Source organism: Budorcas taxicolor, chromosome 16 (genome assembly GCF_023091745.1).
Source record: "Budorcas taxicolor isolate Tak-1 chromosome 16, Takin1.1, whole genome shotgun sequence".
Lineage (NCBI taxonomy): Eukaryota > Metazoa > Chordata > Mammalia > Artiodactyla > Bovidae > Budorcas > Budorcas taxicolor.
Window position 1 is genome coordinate 53022127 of NC_068925.1, and position 17863 is coordinate 53039989.

Sequence of the window (17863 nt, forward strand, 5' to 3'; positions counted from 1 at the left end):
ACCACTTTGATTTTTCAGACGTCAGGACTCAGTTCTCCCACAGGGACATGCTTATTGGGGCAGAAATGCCACATAGTCCCTAGACAGGATGGGAGCTAGCTTGTTTTGATAGATCAAAATAGAAGCGACAAGGAGCAGGACGCAATTTCTTTGTTTTCCTAAGGTAAGGTTCCCAGATTTGGGGGAGAAAAAAAGGATGCCCATTGAAAATAAGATGCAGATAACATTTTCCTGTGTGTCCCATGCAGTATGTGGAACATACGCTAAAAAAGATACTCCAATATTCAAATTTAATTGGGTGTCCTTATTTTATCTGGCAACCCCACCCTAAGAGAGTTCTTAAACTTCAATCATTCAAATACCACTTTCACTATTTTTGCCATATCTCTTTGCTGGTCCCACTATAATTTCTTAGCATTTTTCTTAGAAGCCCCTTGCTTTTTAAACTTAAAAAACGTGTATTAAATTAAAAATAACTGCTATAAGAGTAAATAGAGACTCAATATCTTAAATAAAAATAATCTTAAAAAAAGAGAAAATACAAGAATTTCCCTGTTTACTGTCAGACCAGGCTGCAGGCTTCACATTAAAAAAAAAAAAAAAGAAAGATTGGTGGGAAGGGGCAGGCATGCCCAGGTATTTGGGCAACGGTGTGGTGACCTTGCCACCAGATGGCGCTCACAGCCTTTGGTCCTGGTTTCTGTGCCTGAAAATCTTGTCATTCTTACTCTTACAGCATTAACGGAAGTGTCAAGGTCTCACAAGTTTTCTTTCTCGTTTCATGCACCATCATGGTTGAGAGTCTATGACATTTACGGTGGTTATAGATACTTTTCCCCTGGGGCATCTGAGACATTATTGGGGCAGGTCTACGCTAGAAGGTGGCGGGGGCGGTGGGGGAGGGGGACACAGGCCACTCTGGCCCCCAACCTCTCCAAGGCTATTGTTGTTCAGTTGCTCAGTCGTGTCCGACTCTTTGCAATCCCATGGACTGCAGCATGCCAGACTCTTCTGTCCTCCACCATCACCCAGAGTTTGCTCAAATGCATGTCCATTGAGTCAGTGACGCTATCTAACCATTTTACCTTCTGTTGCCCCCTTCTCCTTTGGCCTTCAGTCTTTCCTAGCATCAGGGTCTTTTCCAACGAGTCAGCTCTTTGCATCAGGTGGCCAGAGTACTGGAGCTTCAGCTTCAGTATCAGTCCTTCCAATGAATATTTAGGGTTGATTTCCTTTAGGATTGACTGGTTGGATCTCCTTGCAGTCCAAGGGACTCTCAAGAGTCTTCTCCAAACCACATTTCTAAAGCATCAATTCTTCAGCGCTCGCTTTCTTTATGGTTCAAGTCTCACATTTGTACATGGCCACCTTCTATGGGTCGTTGTGGTGGGGGACACAGGCCACTCTGCCCACCAGCCTCCCCAAGGCTATACTTTTGCATGTTTGTGCTTTGGACTTTGAGTGAAAAAAATTCTTTCATCTCTTACTGAGGAGATGAAAGAGGGTGGGTGGTGGCGGTGGTGGAATGCAACTTTCCCATAAAAAGTACTTGGAACACTTAGGCAAACTGTTTCTAGCTCTTCTCAGCTTAATGGGTTTATTTGCATAAGGAAGAACACACAGAGACAAACTTCCAGAAGGGAAAACATACGTTCCCCTCTAAAGACTCCAGTGCTTTTGACAGATTTAAAATATTTCACTTTAAGTGTCAGAGTTTTAGGATTTTGGATTGCTGAAAAGCTCAAGAGTCTTCAAGGGACTTCCCTGGTGGTCCAGTGGTTGAGAGTTCACCTTCCAATGTAGGGGATGTGGGTCTGACCCCGGGTCAAGGAACTGAGAGCCTGTGCCCCACACCTAGAGAAAGCCTGCACACCCAACGAAGACCCAGCTTAGCCAAAAAAAAAAAAAAAAAGAGTGTTTCAAACCTCTCTGTTACTTTTACTACCAAAACAAATATTCATGTTGTCTGTAACTGGCATAAATTCCAAGATGTTTAATGTCTGTTATGCTATGTAATAAAATGGGCCCAGAACCATAAGAAAATTAATAGTGCTAGGAGGAGCGACTGTTTCAAGATACTAATTTGGTTTCTAATTAGCACAGGCATATAAGAACACATGCAGGTAAGAATTTCCTAGCGATATTTCTAGAGGATCGAAGATCTTTGAGAGCAAGTCATTATGTACATGCTTTCAGGGACTAAGTAGAATGCATAAAGTAATCAGAACCATGAATCAAACAGCCATGCAGCTTCTGCTTCTGGCTGAATGTTCTGCAGGCAGTAGAATACTGAAGCAGCTAAGACGTGAGTGGATGAAGCTCGATTTGAGTTCAAACCAGGGCAGCCTCGGGTTCATAGATGTCTTGTTACAATATATTCTCCTTCAGTTATAAATAAAGCTCCAGAGGTGGAGGAGGTAACAGGATGATGAATCAGTGTAATTATTTCTAGATAATATCTTTGTGAAAAAATTTTTTTTCCCCCAGATATCATCAGCCACTTTAAATAATACTCAAATTGTGACTGGCTGATATTCAAAGATACGTGGAAATTCTATAATATTATATGTCAAATATGTTTCAACTGAAAAAAAAAAAGATATATGAGAATAATTCAGCCTTGTCCATGTACCTGTGACATTAGCTCAGGAAAGCTCTGAAATGGGAGGATAACTGAAAAGGATATTTCAGCAAAACTGGGTTCAAGAGAAGGTGTTCCTCAGGGAGTCAGTTACATGTCATGGTAGCTGTTTGCAGTAGGGGTTCCTGCAGGACTTGCTGCTTTCAGTGTTTCCTTCAAAAATAGGTTCAAAAGAGAGTCACCGCTTCATTGAAATACTAGAACATATATCCTGTTTCCTGGTTTATTCTGTCCCCCTCACTAGAACAAAACAGGGGGAAGGATCATGTCTTCCCTGTTTCTGCTGAATTCACAGAGCCTGGAAGCCAGCACAACACAGGGTTGGCCCCAGCAAATGCTGATTTGAATGGATGGATGGATGAAGAACAAACAGACACGGACCTGTCCGAGTTTTGGAAGGTTACTAGGGCCAGCCTTTGCCTTCATGGAGCTGGCAGTCTCCTGATAGAATCTCCCGTGTCCTTTCTAGGGCACCATTTCTAGGACTGAAACTGTGCCCCTAGGATCGGTTACAGAAGGGGAAGGCAGTAAACAGAGAATCAGGGAACCGAGGCCTGAAACGTGGCTATGGTTTTAAGCAGAATTATGCACTGAGGCCAAAATTCATCAGTGGCCAATTACTTTTTTTTTTTTTATCAACTATGTTGAGATATGGGCTTCCCTGCTGGCGCAGCTGGTAAAGAATCCACCTGCAATGCAGGAGACCCCGGTTTGATTCCTGGGTTGGGAAGATCCCCCGGAGAAGAGAATGGCTACTCACTCCAGTATTCTGACCTGGAGAGTTCCATGGACTGTATGGTCCGTGGGGAGAGTCAGACACAACTGAGCTACTGTCACATATGTTGAGATATAATTTATGTACAAGATCAATGGCCGATTTTAAAGTCATTCCTTAAAAAAAATATTTTTTTTTTTTTTGGATCTAGTTTCAAGAACTTGACTATAAATCCAGGCATCCTGGGTGGAGAATTTTGGGTGAAATTCTCCATAAATGAAGTAGCAGCAGCTGCCTTCAGGGTTTGATAAAGGCCTTGGTGTTTGGAACACTGGGAGGTTCCTTCTCCCCATCTCCAGTCCTTTCTGGCGGGGGCCAGGTGAGCATGAGAGGCGGTCACTAAAGCCATAGCACTGGGTGGAAACGCAAAGTGGCAGAGGGGAGCTCAAGTCACACAGCCCCCTCTCATTTACTGTGCAAGCTGTAACAAGTTCCTGGGTATCTCCGAGCCTACCTCAGTCCCCTCATCTGTAGAACCATATGTGTAGTCAGGGGCTTCCCAGATGGTGCTAGTGGTGAAGAACCTGCCTGCTAAGGCAGGAGATGTAAGAGACCAGGGTTCGATCCCTGGGTCGGGAAGATCCCCTGGAGGAGGGCATGGCAACCCACTCCAATCTCCTTGCCTGAAGAATCCCATGGACAGAGGAGCCTGGCAAGCCTCAGTCCATAGAGTTGCAGAGTCAGACATGACTGAAGAAGGCACTTAATCAAAGGTATTAATGGTATTGTTCTTAGCAGGCTAGGACCTGCCAAGTCTCTCCTCCCTGGATCTGTGCTCTTCTCCACCATCCATGCTGACCACCCATTTCCAACTATCCGGGTGGATACCCTTGGTATCCCTGCGGCTCCACTTGAGAGCCATCACCCTGAGTCATCACCCTAAGGCTCTGACCCCTTGTCTTCGAGCCCTACCTGGTTTTTCTTTTTTTAAATTAATTGTCATTAAAGTATAGTTGCTTTAGAATGTTGTGTTAGTTTCTGCTGCCCAGCAAAGTGAATCAGTTACATATATGCATATATCCCTTCTTTTTTCGACTTCCTTCCCATTTATTTCACCACAGAGCATTGGGTAGGGTTCCCTGTGCAACACAGTAGGTTCTCACGAGTCATCTATTTTATACATAGTATTAAGAGTGCGGGGCTTCCCTGGTGACTCAGTAGTAAAGAGTTTCGGGAGCTGCAGTTTCGATCCCTGGGTTGGGGAGATGCCCCTGGAGAAGGAAATGGCAACCCACTCCAGTATTCTTGCCTGGAAAATCTCATGGACAGAGGAGCCTGGTGGGCTGTTGTTCACGGGGTCGCCTAAGAGTTGGACATGACTTAGCAACTAAACAACAATTAAGAGTGTGTGTATGCCAATCCAAACCTCCCAATCTGTCCCACGCCCCTCCTCCCCTCTACCTGGCTTTTCAAGTTCTCGATTTCTCTCTGTTGGGCATCATCATCTTCCTCCAGAACCTGGAGCTTGGACGGGACCACCCTCTCATTCTGCCTGGAGGTGGCTGTTTCCGACAGCTTCTGGCTCAGGTGGGCCACTTCGTTCTGAAGGTTCGCGATCACGGCATCTTTGTATTTGGATTCGAGTTCGAAATCCGAGAGACGGCTGACTTCTTTTCCCAGCAGCATAATTATTTCATCCTGGGTGGAGGCCAGATGGGAAGTTTAGTGGGTGTGGGTCTGGGTGTAAGGCTGAGCCCATTGAAAAAAATATAGGAAAAATATGGTATTTTTCTCTGGGAAGGTGAGGGTAGGCAGGGAAGGACAAGGCAGAGTCTCAAGGCTATCTCTGTCATTTGAGAAAACCTGAAAGAGTCAAGAATTTGGTTGAAATGATGTACTTGTATATAGACATTTGTAATGGGTGTCTGGGCTTCTCAGGTGGTGCTAATGGTAAAGTGCTCGCCTGCCAATGCAGGAGATGTAAGAGATGTGGGTTTGACCCCTGGGTCGGGAAGATCCCCTGGAGGAGGGCCTGGCACCCCACTCCACTCTTCTTGCCTGGAGAATCCCATGGACAGAGAAGCCTGGTGAGCTACAGTCCATGGGGTTGCAAAGAGTCAGACACGACTGAAGCGACTTAGCCTGGACACACATGAGTGGATGTCTATAGCTCACAGGTACTGAAACTACTGAGAATTATCCTTTCATGTTAAGAATAACCATCCCACTTGGGAACTTTTGTTGCTGGAAAGTTATTGTTATTTACAATATTCAGCCTAGCACACTGGGGACCTAGGAAAGGTAACTAGGAAATCAACATTCTATTCAATCACATTCTACTTATAATGAAGGCTATTTTTTTTTAACTTAAAACATTTAATACATTCTGAAATATTTATTTCCCTTTCCTCTCTTCTAGTACTTCCTGCCTCTCTGGCAATTCATGTAAGAATTTTTTTTTCCAGGTCACTGGATCTGGGAAGTAAATGAGATGGGAATGCTGATTATTTGTGCGGGCTGGTATAAACTTTGGGCTGGGAAAACAACATCACTGGCAGACTTCACCCACAGGCATAATTAACCCTGTCTTCCATCTCTCCAAAGAAAAAGTTCTAACAAAACAATTTGTTAGGTTTTCCAAAAGTGGAAGGAAAAAAAAAAAAAATCCCCCAAGCTTCTCACCAGCAGTTATCAACAAAATGTCAAGAAAACTGGGGAAAAAAAAAAAAAGAATTCGCCAGATGCCTTTTCAAAGGCAGACACAAAAAGAGGTTAACAGGCAATTTCTAGGCTGGCTCATTCCCAGGGGAGCTTGCCCAGTTGGCCTCAAGACCTTCCAGCTCTATGACCTGGGGAAGGACAGGATCTTAGTCAGGAGGAAGCTTGTTTGACATTGCCAGCTGCTGCCAAGGGTCTTCCTCTGGGTCCCTGTAAATGCTGGTGGCAAAATTTCAAGCGAGAGCACCAAACAGATTCCCTGCTCCTGGGCAGCTCCCCCCTCTTTCATCCTATTATGATCAGCCAGGTGCTTATTTATTTTTCATGCCACAAACACTCACTGGGCAGCCGCTATACACCAGGCCCTGTGTTGGTGCTGAAATATGTTTGCAGAGGGCGGTGGACTGCTGTGGGTTCTGTCTTCCTGGTGAGCACCAGCCTCCAGCCCCCAGTGCCCTTCCTGGAGGGAGCCCGGTGCATGTGACCCAAGCTGGTCAATCAGAGTTTTCTCAAAGATTTCACACATCAGTTACAGAGGGCGAGGATCTCTTGCCTCCTTTTGGACCACAGACCTTACATTTAGAGGCTTGTTTGCCTGAGTTTGCCTTTTTCAACACACAAAACTGGCCTTATGCAGAAAGCCAGACTCTGAGGGGAACAGAGGGGAGAGATTGGTGGTAGGAAGTGTTCTGATGACAAGATTCAAGCTCCTGGATCTAGCCATACCTGAAGCTAGGAACCCTTTAAATAGTCCAATAAAAGGAGCCAATAAATGCTTCCCCGTCCACCAAGCTAATTTCTTTACTGTCACCTGAAGGAGTCCTGGCAAGTCAGGGTATAAATGGCTTATAAATAGAAAAAATTGTAAGTGTGGTTGCACTATATTTCCAATTTAAAAATGGACGCAGGTTGAAAAATGGCTACAAACACTTTGCAGCTTTGCCATCTAGCCTATTTCCCTGCCCTCTAAGTCTGGGCTGGCCCTGGGACTTCTTTAACCAACAGAAGGTAGTGGAAGTGTGGCTGCACAATCCCCAGGCAAGTTCTTACAGGCTGTGAGCTTGTGTTCCAGCCCCCTGGGAACCCTGAGAGCACTGTGCTATGATGAAAAACCACAAGCAGAAAGGGGGGCACCAGTCCAGGCATCCTGGCTGAGGCTCCAGTCCTGGGAAGGAGGCCATCAGAGAGACCACTGGCTGGGCCAGGTCGCGGGCTGACTGCAGTCTAGTGAGTGAGGTCAGGGGACAGGAGCAAAGGAAACTTCCAGGTCAATCCGGAGAGTCTGGGAAATAATGAGTTGCTGTTTTAAGCCCCTAAGCTTTAAGGATGGCTTGTTACAGAGCAAGAAACACAGAATCTGAGCCTGGCTTCTCACCTCCCTGCAACAATTCTTACAGTTTTGTCTCAGGACACCTTTGTTGGAACCCCCTACCTCCTGAAGTTTGGATTCCATGTCTGACAAAGACCCCAGGTGGTTCTGCTCCTCACAGACTCCAAGAATTGCTGCAGGCCCAGGCCCTGGCCTTTGAGGAAAGCGAGACATTGCAGACTGCTTCTTTTAGAATAATTTTCAGGTCATGTCTAAGAGGGGACAAATCAGCCTGGGTCCTTCCCAGGATGGTCTGAATTCACCTCTTCTCCTTCTTTGAACCTCCCTAATTCTTTAATGAGTATCTCTCTTTGCTCGGGCCTCCCTGACTTCAGTGTTCACTTCTTCCTGCCAGAAATGTATTTATCCATCATCGCTGTTCCATCACTCGAAGCTGACCAAGTGATTACTATGTGTGTGTGTTAGAAGTACCCACTGGGAAGTTAACCAGACCTAGGTTTGAATCCTAACACTGCTCCTTACCCTGGGCAACCTTAAACAAGTTACTTAACCTCTCTGAGCTTCAGTTTCCTCATCTGCAAAGTGAAGGAGATAAAATCTATCCTGAAGATGATAAGGATTAACAAGCCAAGGGAATGTCAAGGGCACAGGACATGGCCCAGCACACAGGAGGTGCTCAGTACCTTGCAGCTGCTGCTACTGCTGCTAAGTCACTTTAGTCGTGTCTGACTCTGTGTGACCCCATAGACGGCAGCCCACCAGGCTCCCCCGTCCCTGGGATTCTCCAGGCAAGAACACTGGAGTGGGTTGTCATTTCCTTCTCCAATGCAGGAAAGTGAAAAGTGAAAAGCGAAGTCGCTCAGTCGTGTCCGACCCTTCGTGACCCCATGGGCCGCAGCCCACCAGGCTCCTCTGTCCATGGGATTTTCCAGGCAAGAGTACTGGAGTGGGGCGCCATCGCCTTGCAGCGGTAGATGCTATTCGGGATAAAATAAGCAGTAACCAAACTTTTGGCTGAATGTCTTGGGAGCAAGAGGTGATTTCTTGAAAGTAGAAAAAAAAAAAAAGGTACTTCTAGAGTCACAAAGAGCAAGAGGCAGTGGCAGTCCCTCCGTGGGTCCCTCTCGCCACTGCAGCTCTGTCCTCCCCGAGATCCCTCACCTTCTCCTGCTGGGCCAAGTCATGATCCACAAACATCTCTCTGGCGGATCCTGCCCCGGGAATTTCCTCAGCCACTGGTTGGTCTGATAGGTCCGCGGCGTTGGTCCACACTAACACACAGGCGACAGAGAATGCAGAGGAGATGGTAAGTTTCCCCAAAATCTTAGGGGATATCTTTAGATTAACCTTCACATTCATGAAACTCATGCAATGACATCACCAACAGGAATGTTGGTAAGGGGAAGAGCCGTCTCTTCCTCTTCCCCCGGGTTAGCTGTGCGGATGCACTTTGATGCAGCCCTTTCCAGACTTATTTCTATGCCGCGTAAGAGCTGAGGACCTGTGCGTGTCGTTTAATCTCCCTCAGCTGAATACATAATGTAGGGACACTAACAGTCTCTATTATAAAGGGCTCTTTGGAGAGTAAATAGAATAATGATGTAGAGAATGGGTGGGCAAACTGTGGCCCTACAGCCAAACCTGGCCCTCGGCGTATTTTTAAATTTATCTGTTGGGCTTTTCTCTACTGCAGTGAGTGGGAGCTGCTCTCTAGCTGTGGTGCATGTACTGCTCACTGCAGTGGCTTCTCCTGTTGCAGAGCACGGGCTCTAGGGAGCACAGGCTCAGCAGCTGCAGCACGTGGGATCAGCAGTTCTGGCGCATGGGCTTAGGGCTCCATGGCAAGTGGAATCTTCGCAGACCAGGGACTGAACCTGTGTCCCCTGCACTGGAAGGCAGATTCTTATCTATTGCGCCACCAGGGAAGTCCAGCTATTCTTAAACTGCAGTCCCATCTTTTATTTTATTTAAGATTTTTTTTTGAGGCTGACCTGTTTTCCTTTTTAAGTCTTTATTGAGCTCATTACAATATTGCTTCTGCTCTGTGCTTCAGTTTTTTTGGCCATGAGGCATATGGGATCTTAATTCCCCTACCAAGGATCAAACCGGTACCCCCTGTACTGGAAGGTGAACTCTTAACACTGGACCACTAGGGAAGGCCCTAGTCATATCTTTAACAAAAAACGAAAATGGGGGAATTCCCTGGCTGTCCAGTGGTTAGGACTCTGCTTTCCCTGCCAAGGGCTCGGGTTCAATCCCTGGCTGGGGAACTAAGATCTCACAGCCAACAAACAGAAACAAAAATGGATTTACATAACAGAGATTTTTCTCCAGCTTACTTTTCACCTAACAATATTAAAAAAAAATCAGCATTTGTAGCTGTACTTGGTTCTTTTAAAAAATATTTATCTTTTTCTGTGTTGGGTCTTACATGTGAGTGAGCGGGCTTCTCTCCAGTTGTGGCGGGTGGGCTCCAGAGCACGGGGGCTCTCTAGTTGTGGTGTGCAGGCTTAGCTGCCCCTCGCCACGAGGGAGCTTAGTTCCCAGATCAGGGATCAAACCCCCATCCGCTGCACTGGGAGGCAGGTTCCTAACCACTGGACCACCAGGGAAGTCCCCTGGTTCTTTTTAATGATAGCATTGTGCTCCACTGTACAGCCCTACCCAATGTATTAACTGGAACCCACTTGATAAACATACAAGCTTTCCTGATTGTTTGCTTATTAATCCCATTATTACAAGGGCTGTTTACATGACTTTTGGGGGATGTGGCATTATGTTTGGGAATCTCACTCTGAATCACATCAGACACAATTCACACCAAGACTGAATAATTTGTCTTTTTTTTTGGTGTAGAAACTTTTGTAAAGATTTCCATAATTCTGCTTGTGAGATCACTTGGCTCCAGCAGTGTATTTTAAATTTTCAACTGACTCTGGTTTCTGGGCAGTCACTGCGCATTCTTATCTTCTTGTGAGGTGAGAAACTGATCCAATTGTTTTCAAAGTCAGTGAAACTTTAATGGGTGTTAACATGAATGATGAATGAAGCATGCACCGGCGCGTTTGTGGCCATTTATTCCATCATTTATTCATTTGGCTTCTGCATTTTTTATTTATGCACTTCAGAGTCAATGATTCCCACCCTACCAAGCTTTTAAACATGTCTGTGGATCCTAGAACCTCCAGTGGACGCAGCCTATTAAAAAAAAAAATCCTCTCCTGGTACAGGTTTGACTACAATGTGCAGCCAACTTCTGGGCCCTGTCATGCATCAAGGATTGTCACAGGCATGCACCTTAGTTTCTAAATATTCAGCATAGTGTGCTTGGTGCTATATGCATGCGGGTCGTTTAACTTGCAGGCTAGAGGCTCTCAGATCCCGAATCTGCGGTTCTCAGTCCTGGTGTGGCCAGGCAGCACTGCATTAGACAGGCCATAGACCAGAGGCAGTTGTGCCTCCCGAAGGTCAGAAATGGGTTCTTACTGGTAACAGTGTGGCCTGTTACTTGGCATGCTGAATGCTAGAAACCAGCTCCCAGGGGTTCAATGGAGGAAGGGACTGCCTAAGCTGTGCCCCGGGGCAGGCCCTGGAGCCTGACCCTAATGGGGCGAGTGTCCAGTCTCGGCTTAAAGCTCTGGCGTCTGCTGCTGTCTTTAGGGGTAACTCAAGATGCTCTGAGACCCTGTGAGGTGATGGTCGGAGGGGGACATCATCAAACCTATAGAACAGGCTGAACGACGGGATCCCTTTGCTGCAGAAGGTGTGTTTACTGAAAGTCTTCGTGGGGGCAGAACGTGCTCTGAGACTCGCTTTCCTTAAACCCAGGCTGTGAGATGCTGGGGCAGCTTCCCCTCACCCACCCCAAACGTCTTTACAGGCTACTATTATTTATCAGCACTGGAGCAGGAAATGGCAACCCACTCAATATTCTTGTCTGGAAAATTCTATGGACAGAGAGGCCTGGCGGGCTACAGTCCATGGGGTCACAGAGTCGTACACAACTGTGGGACTGAGCTATCTTTGTAGCTCTTCCTGTTTCCCTTGTTCCTATTAATATTATCAAAAAGGACCTAAAGGCCACGTCTGACCAAACCGGTTTAACTCAGTTCAAAACAGACTCTCTTGCCTGCTTGATCCCTTGGAGATCCTAGTGAGGAGAACCCCCAGGGAGGGCCAGGAGGGCTGGGGGATTGGGTGGGATGGCAGAGGTAGCAACAGGGGCACTTTAAGAAGTTTCCAGCGGACCTATTTGCCAAATAGCAGGGGAGTTACTTCAGTATTTTAACAACCCACTGCTTGTCCTGGTGTGTGTGTGTGAAAGTCTCTCTGTTGTGTCTGGCTCTTTGCTACTCCATGGATTATATGTTCATGGCATTCTCCAGGCCAGAATACTGGAGCGGGTAGCCTTTCCCTTCTCCAGGGGATCTTCCCAACTCAGGGACTGAACCCAGGTCTCCCTCATCGCAGGCAGATTCTTTACCAGCTGAGCCACAGGGGAAGCCTGCCTGTCCTGGTGTTCATCCAATAATCATCAGTCTACAAAGGGGCAGCAAGTGTGCACCTTAACTGTGTCTTATTTTTTTGTCATTTCTTTCTTTAAAAACTTTTTTTTCAATTATGAAAGTATAACACATCTATAGCAGACGTGGAAAATACAGAATAAAGTTACATATGTTAACTGTGTCTTTAAGACGTTGCTACATATGGTAAGTTGTAAATAAAAGTTAAATGACAATCATGGGTAGATAATCATTTAACTTTTTAAATATTTCAACATTTATTGAGTGTTCAGTATGCATCAGGTACAGTGCTTGTGCTAACAGGCAGGATCTGATTCTGTCTTCATGACAACCTGGTGAGATAAGCATTACTATTTCCATCTCTGGTGAAGGACACGGAAGCGTGGCTTGATACCGTCCATGGGGTAGCAAAGAGTCAGACACAACTTAGTGACTGAACAACAACAACATTCCTGTTTCCATTTGATAAGTGAGTGATCTGCAGTACAGAGATGCCAAGTCACCTACTCAAGGACACACAGCTGGTATGTGGGTATGAGCCCAGGTTTGTTGGATTCTGAGCCCAACCTCTCCTAACCTCTATGCAGTAAATTTACTGAAGTGGGAAGACAGTTTATGATGTATTATTGAATTTTGAAAGGCAGGTTACCAATGTTAGGTTCACAGGATTCCATTATTGGGAGAAAAATTATATATAAGTTGGATGCTATTTAAAAAAATTCACCTAATGTATTTTCTGTTCCCAGTAATTCTTCTCCACCTCCCATGAGCTCTTGCCATTAGATTTGGTGGTTTTGGAGCTGAGGTTTTATTGCCTTGTGGGAAAGGAAGGATGACTATTAACTTAGAATGGGGTGATTCAGCCTCCAGGCACAATGATGTTTTGACTTCTGGCAAAGACTGGAGACATTCTGAGTACCACAGTCGGAGGGTCGGGGGGGTGGGGTTGCTGCTGGTATCAAGTGGGAAGGAGCCAGGGAGCTGCTAAATGTTCTAAAATGAACAGGACAGATCCTACAACAAGGAGTTATCTGTCCCAAATGTCACTGTGCCGAGATGGAGAAACCCTGACCTGGCCTACGATATATAAGGCCTTGGCCTTGGGTTTTCAAATAGGATTGTTCAAATCTATAGCAAGGCAACAGTCTAACAGTAAACCAACTTTAGTTGAAAACCCCAGCTTCATTAAGAGGGGACGGGTTTTTTTTCAGAGCCCTCAAAAGTAGATGTTTTTTATCAAGAGCCAAGCTGGAGGACTGGAGCATAGAGTGCTCCAAAGAGTGGAGTAGAGAGGCCCAGACAGGAAGGAGCTCTCCATCACACAGGAAGTTGAAAGCCCTTCTCAGAGGATGGAGTGTCAGGGAAGCCAGGGTGAATGTATGGAAACAGATGAGATATGGCTGGGAGGCTGAGGGGATAGAGCCCCAGGAAGATGTGCAGGCCTCTAAGCCATAGGATTCATCCTTCACTTCTCCAGGGGAGTGTACATCCCTTAGAGAAGCCCCATTTTCAACATGGCATTGGAAAAACTGATGGCAAAATCCACTGATTACAGTTGTTTAGTTGATCAGTTTTGTCTGACTCTTTGTGACCCCATAGACTGCAGCATGCCAGGCTTCCCTGTCCATCACTATCTCCTGGAGTTTGTTCAATCTCATGTTCATTGAATCAATGATGCCAACCAACCATCTCATCCTCTGTCGCCCCCTTCTCTTCTTGTTCTCAGTCTTTTCCAACATCAGCCCTTCCAATGAATATTCAGGGTTGATTTCCTTTAGGATTGACTGGTATGATCTCCTTGCTGTCCAAGGGACTCTCTAGTCTTCTCCAGCACCACAGTTCAAAAGCATCAATTCTTTGGCGTTCAGCCTTCTTTATGGTCCAGCTCTCACATCTGTACATAGTCAAGGTGTACAAACCATAACTTGGACTCTACAGACCTATGTTGGCCTGAGACTAGGTCATAAAAGACATTGTGGCTTCTGCCTTACTGTCCAAGACCACTTGTCTGGAGGAGTCAGCAGCTGTGTCACAAGGACACTCAGCAGCCTATGGACAGGTCCACCTGGTGAAGAACTGAGGCCTCCTACTAAAAGCCGTGGAGGGAACCATCACAGAGATGGGCCCTTCAGCCCCAGGAGGGCCTCCTGATGATCACAGCCCTAGCTGAGACCATGATAGCAACCTCATGAGAAACCCCAAGCCCAAGTCACCCAGCTCAGCCAGTCCCCAATTCCTGACTCAGAGAAACTGTGAGATAATAAATGCTTCAGTTCAGTTCAGTTGCTCAGTCGTGTCCGACTCTTTGCAACCCCATGAACCGCAGCACGCCAGGCCTCCCTGTCCATCACCAACTTCCGGAGTTCACTCAGACTCATGTGCATCGAGTCTGTGATGCCGTCCAGCCATCTCATCCTCTGTTGTCCCCTTCTCCTCCTGCCCCCAATCCCTCCCAGCATCAGGGTCTTTTCCAATGAGTCAGCTCTTCGCATGAGGTGGCCAAAGCACTGGAGTTTCATGCTTCCTGTTGTTTTAAATACATTTATTTGGCTGTGCTGGGTCTTGACTGCTGTGCTGGGTCTTGACTGCTGTGCTCCGGCTTTCTCTAGTTGCAGGGAGTGGGGCTTACTGCTTAGTGTGGGCTTCTCACTGCAGTGGCTTCTCCTGTTGCAGAGCACGGGCTCTAGGGCTTTGGGGCTTCAGTGGTTTCGGCTTGTGGGCTCTAGAGCACAGGCTCAGTAGTTGGGATGCACGAGCTTAGTTGTTCTGTGGCATGAGGGATCTTTCCAGACCACGGATAGAACTGTGTCTCCTCCTTTAGCAGGATGATTCTTCACCACTGAGCCATCAGGGACACTCCTTACTGTTGTTTTAGACCCTCACACCCTGGAGTAACGTGTCAGCTGCAATGAGTAGTGAATACCGACTTTTGGCAGCAGGATTGGTGTGAAATTTAACAAAACCCCTGAACGGTGGAGTGGTTTGGGGCGGAACAGTGGCCAGAAGCTGGAGGACTTTTGCTGAGAGTCTTAGAGAAGGCCTGTTAGAAGGTTTGTTAGTAGGAGCTCAAAGGCCTCTGAGGAGGCAGTGAGGGGACGTTTCCAGGAAAGGGAGGAAAATGTTACTGGGGTCAAGGGTTCCTTGTTAGGTGGTGGCAGAAGTTTTAATAGCACATTGCCTGTCATCATGTGGGAAGAGAAAATGTTCCTGATGAGCTGACTGACCAAGCTAAAGAGAGCTCCAGGCAAGAGTTGTGGAAGGAGCACCCGGTTACTTCTTACTATTTATTTACAGTGAAATGTGAAGGGGTGCTTGGTCAGTCATGCCTCTTTGCGGCCCCATGGAGTGTAGCTCTCCAGACTCCTCTGTCCATGGAATTTTCCAGGCAAGAAATACTGGAGGGGGTTGCATTCCTACTCCAAGGGATCTTCCTGACCCAGGGATTGAACCCGTGTCTCTTGCACTACTTGCATTGGCAGACGGTTTCTTTACCACTAGTGCCACCTAGGAAGTCCATGTGACGGGTAGAGACAGTTAAAGAAAGGGCTATTCAATCAGGACTCAATGCTCTGGGCTTGAAAGTTCCCTGCCTGTGCAGGTGGCAAATGACACGTAAGAAACAGACTCTGGGCAAAGATCAACTCAAGGGCGCTCTCAAGGAAACACAATCTAAAGAAGAAACTGAAGTGACTGTAAAAATCCTGTGTTAAGAACACAGACTCAGGGCAGTGTCCCAGAGATGTTTGGTCTAGGCACTGGGTTTCTAAGAAGCTTGGGCAGTGTTGGCAGAAGCCCAAGGTGGAAGGGCTTGTGTCAAAAAAAACCTGTGAGCATGGGTTTTGCCCATTGTCAACCTGCTTTTTTAACTTATATGCAGAGTACATCATGCGAAATGCAGGGCTGGATGAAGCACAAGCTGGAATCAAGATTGCCGGGAGAAATATCAATAACCTCAGATATGCAGATGACACCTCCCTAATGGCAGAAAGCAAAGAGGAACTAAAGAGACACTTGATGAAGGTGAAAGAGCAGAGTGAAAAAGTTGGCTTAAAACTCAACATTCAAAAAATGAAGATTGTGGCATCTGGTTCCATCACTTCACGGCAAATAGATGGGGAACCAATGGAAACAGTGACAGACTTTATTTTCTTGGGCTCCAAAATCACTGCAGATGGTGACTGCAGCCATGAAATTAAAAGACACTTGCTCCTTGGAAGAAAAGCCATGACAAACCTAGATAATGTATCAAAAAGCAGAGACATTACTTCACTGACAAAGCTCCGTGTAGTCAAAGCTATGGTTTTTCCAGTAGTCACATATGGATGTGAGAGTTGGACCATAAAGAAGGCTGACCACTGAAGAACTGATGCTTCTGAACTGTGGTGTTGGAGAAGACTCTTGAGAGTCCCTTGGACTGCAAAGAGATTAAGCCAGTAAATGCTAAAGGAAATCAACCCTGAATTTTCACTGGAAGAACTGATGCTGAAGCTCCAATACATTGGCCACCTGATGGGAAGAGCCAACTCATTGGAAAAGACCCTGATGCTGGAAAAGATTGAAGGCAGGAGGAGAAGGGGACTACAAAGGATGAGATGGTTGGATGGCATCACCAACTCAATGGACATGAGTTTGAGCAAGCTCCAGGAGATGGTAAAGGGCAGGGAAGCCTGACATGCTGCAGTCCATGGGGTCGCAAAGAGTTGAACACAACTGAGTGACTGAACAACAACATGGGTTTCACCTAATAGGATGAACCCACATAAGAAGAGCTGGCAACGGAGACCGACAGAGACTCACAAAACTAAAAGAAGCTTCTGGACCCACAAGCTTCTGCAGGCAGGAAGCAGACACTGGTTGCAGCTGCAACCATGTGATACCTTCGATGGGAAAGGCAGGACAATTCATAGGGCAGAACTTAGAGAAGGGAGGGTAGAACCAAGAGCACTGGAATGTCGTTTCTGGGCAAGAGCTGGACTGAGGCCCCATCAAGGAACTGCTAAGATTTTCCCAGCTGGATTTCAGAACTGCTTTGGGCCACTGATGCCTGTGTGTTTCTTATCTTTTTCCCTTTTTAATTAGAGGGGGGTATGTAGCAGTTATGCTGTGTCTGTCCCACCATTGTATGTTGGGTTATGTGAGGGACAGACACTTTGTTCATCGGTCTTCAGATTTCTGAAATAGTACTTGATGAACTGAACTTAAGGAACTACACCCATGAGCCTCATCTGTGCCTGGACTTGATTTAGATGAGATTCTGGAATTTGAGCTGATGCTGTAATGAGGTGAGATTTGGGGGAGGGGCGCAGGAGAGGGTCGGAGGAGGGTGAATCACTGAGGACCAGAGGGCAGACTGCAGTAGCCAGCCTTGAAGAAGAGAGCCGATAATTCTTGCCTCCTGGTCTTCAGCCCGTGTGCAGCCTTCTCCCATCCTGGAGAGGGAGGCCCTGTGTAATCAATAGGACACTGCAGCAACGTCAGGGAGTGACTACTGAGGCTTAGTCATAAGAGATGTTGCTCTCCTGGATCACTTGCTCAGGAGGAGCCAGCTGCAGACTGATGTTCATGAGAACACTGGAGCCGCTCTCTGGGGAGATCCCCATAGTGAGGAAGTGAGGCCTCCTGCTCACAGCTATGTGAGCATGCTATCTTAGAAGTGGATCCTCCAGCCCTAGTCAGGCCTTCAGATGATGCAGCCTTACAAGGGACCTGAGCCATGGCTGACCTGCTAAGCTGTTCCCAGATTCCTGACCCATAGAAACTGTATATGATAACATGCTTGTTTCTTGCTTTAGGCTGCAAATTCTGGGGAGAATTTCTTTTGCGGTCATGATAACAAATACACATTGCATGTTAATCTCACGTGAAAGAGACAAAAAACACTGAATTCTAGTTAATGGTATATATGCTAAAATATTTAGGAGGAGGACTACAGATGT

At 46.5% G+C, this 17863-nt stretch overlaps 1 protein-coding gene across 1 annotated transcript in view; it reads right to left on the reverse strand.

The window, feature by feature from the left end:
- FHAD1 (forkhead associated phosphopeptide binding domain 1) overlaps nucleotides 1-17863 on the reverse strand; it is a 154960-nt gene that overhangs the window by 87062 nt on the left and 50035 nt on the right. The window contains exons 4-5 of the mRNA XM_052654095.1: nucleotides 8566-8675; nucleotides 4818-5054 (exon numbers count right to left, since the gene is read on the reverse strand). Coding sequence (XP_052510055.1) covers nucleotides 4818-5054; nucleotides 8566-8675 — 347 coding nt within the window. The remainder of the gene's footprint in view (nucleotides 1-4817; nucleotides 5055-8565; nucleotides 8676-17863) is intronic.